This window comes from Mandrillus leucophaeus, unplaced genomic scaffold (assembly GCF_000951045.1).
Source record: "Mandrillus leucophaeus isolate KB7577 unplaced genomic scaffold, Mleu.le_1.0 Scaffold488, whole genome shotgun sequence".
NCBI classification, from domain to species: Eukaryota; Metazoa; Chordata; class Mammalia; order Primates; family Cercopithecidae; genus Mandrillus; species Mandrillus leucophaeus.
This window is the reverse complement of record NW_012105231.1, coordinates 736643-738150: the sequence shown is the minus strand read 5'-3', so window position 1 is coordinate 738150 and position 1508 is coordinate 736643. Positions and strand designations below refer to the sequence as shown.

At 45.2% G+C, this 1508-nt stretch overlaps 1 protein-coding gene across 1 annotated transcript in view; it reads right to left on the bottom strand.

The window, feature by feature from the left end:
* The window catches only part of GRID1 (glutamate receptor, ionotropic, delta 1), an 840572-nt gene that overhangs the window by 826054 nt on the left and 13010 nt on the right, over positions 1-1508 (bottom strand). The window contains exon 3 of the mRNA XM_011995401.1: positions 1021-1128. Within this exon, the coding sequence (XP_011850791.1) occupies positions 1021-1128 (108 nt within the window). The remainder of the gene's footprint in view (positions 1-1020; positions 1129-1508) is intronic.

Genomic DNA, 1508 nt, shown 5'->3' with positions numbered 1-1508 from the left:
GTGGCTTGTGCTGTGTTGTTTACATTGCTTTATTAGTTGATGACAGCTTTAAATCAAATTTTACATTAAGGTCCAGATTTGGGGTTCCTCTTAAATGTTAAATGGGAAAAAAAAAAACAGGATATAAAACTGAACAGAATGGGAGCTCTCAAACTTTATAAAATACAGTGGTGGGGGAAAGACTAGAAAGAAACAACACTAGTGCAATTCAGAGCAATTTTGTTCTGCTTCTTGATGCTTTCCTGTACCTTCCACATTTTACATAATAAGCACACATTGCCCTTTTTCTTTTTTATATTTTTATATTAATACATGCTCATTGCAGCAATGCATTTTCTTTTATAATCAGGGAAAAAAAGTAAGAGCTAAAAATGAAAAGGTCAGTTTGGGTCCTCTCTCAAGGAATTCACTAGCTTAAAATAATGGTGTAGCTGAAAATATCAACAGCCTCAAGAGAAGCTGAGATGGATTCACAGTTGGGTCAAGGAATGGAAAGGGAATTACTGTTTACAGAACACCCACCTCAGGCCTTATGCAGACGATTTACACACGTCTCATCTCATTTAATCCTCACAATCCCATGAGGCAAATCCTATGATTATTCCCTTCGAACAGATCTGGAAACAGAAGCTCAGAGCAGGGCTCCAGGGTCACACGGCGAGTGAAGACAAGATGGGAACTGAAACTCTTTAGGCTCTACCAAGCTCTTATCACTGCATGGCACTGCCTCTCAGACCAAAACAGCTACAGCACCACTCTACTGAGAGGTCACTGTGGGCTTGTCCAGTCAATGATGGAGATCGAGCCCCCATCTGCCTTTGCTCTCCATCCCTGACCACTCCCCTACTAAAACTCTTTTTCTTTCCTACTCAACCTGTATCGACAACCCATGTCCTGCTGCAATGAATGTCCAGGCCCAGCAGTGAGAGATAAGCCATTCATCAAGCAGGGATCAAGCCCGGTGATGGAAAAGCACCCCACAGAGTACAGCCAAGGAAGGACATCCAGAGAGCTGAGTACCTGCAGCAGAGCCCCAGGCAAGGGAAAAGGAGGCAGATGAGCACTGCTCTGCCCCTCCCAGAGGCCTTCCAGGGCTGGCTCCTCCCATCCCTTGTAGGCATCCAAGGGCTATGCAAGGTCACAGGATAACAATGGATTTCAGTCCACCAGACTCATAAAATGAAAGTAAATGCCAGCTTTCACCAGCACAAACTCTCTGGGCAGTAGGCAGCCCAGCAACAATACCTGGCCAGTGTCTCTCTCCTTCGACAACTGTCAACCACCAGAATCTAACTCCCTACTTCCAGACATGCAGAAACACTCACTCTCACACCCCACAGAGACCGTGTCAGCCTGCCATCCTTGGAGCCTGAGACATTTTTCCAGTTATACAGAGAAATCAAGACCCAGAAAAGGCCCCTGGGTGGAACATTTGTCCCCAGGACAAAGTTGCTTTGAGGAGCTTATAGGTTGAATCACCCATAGCTATGTTTTGTGTGGCTTGTGCT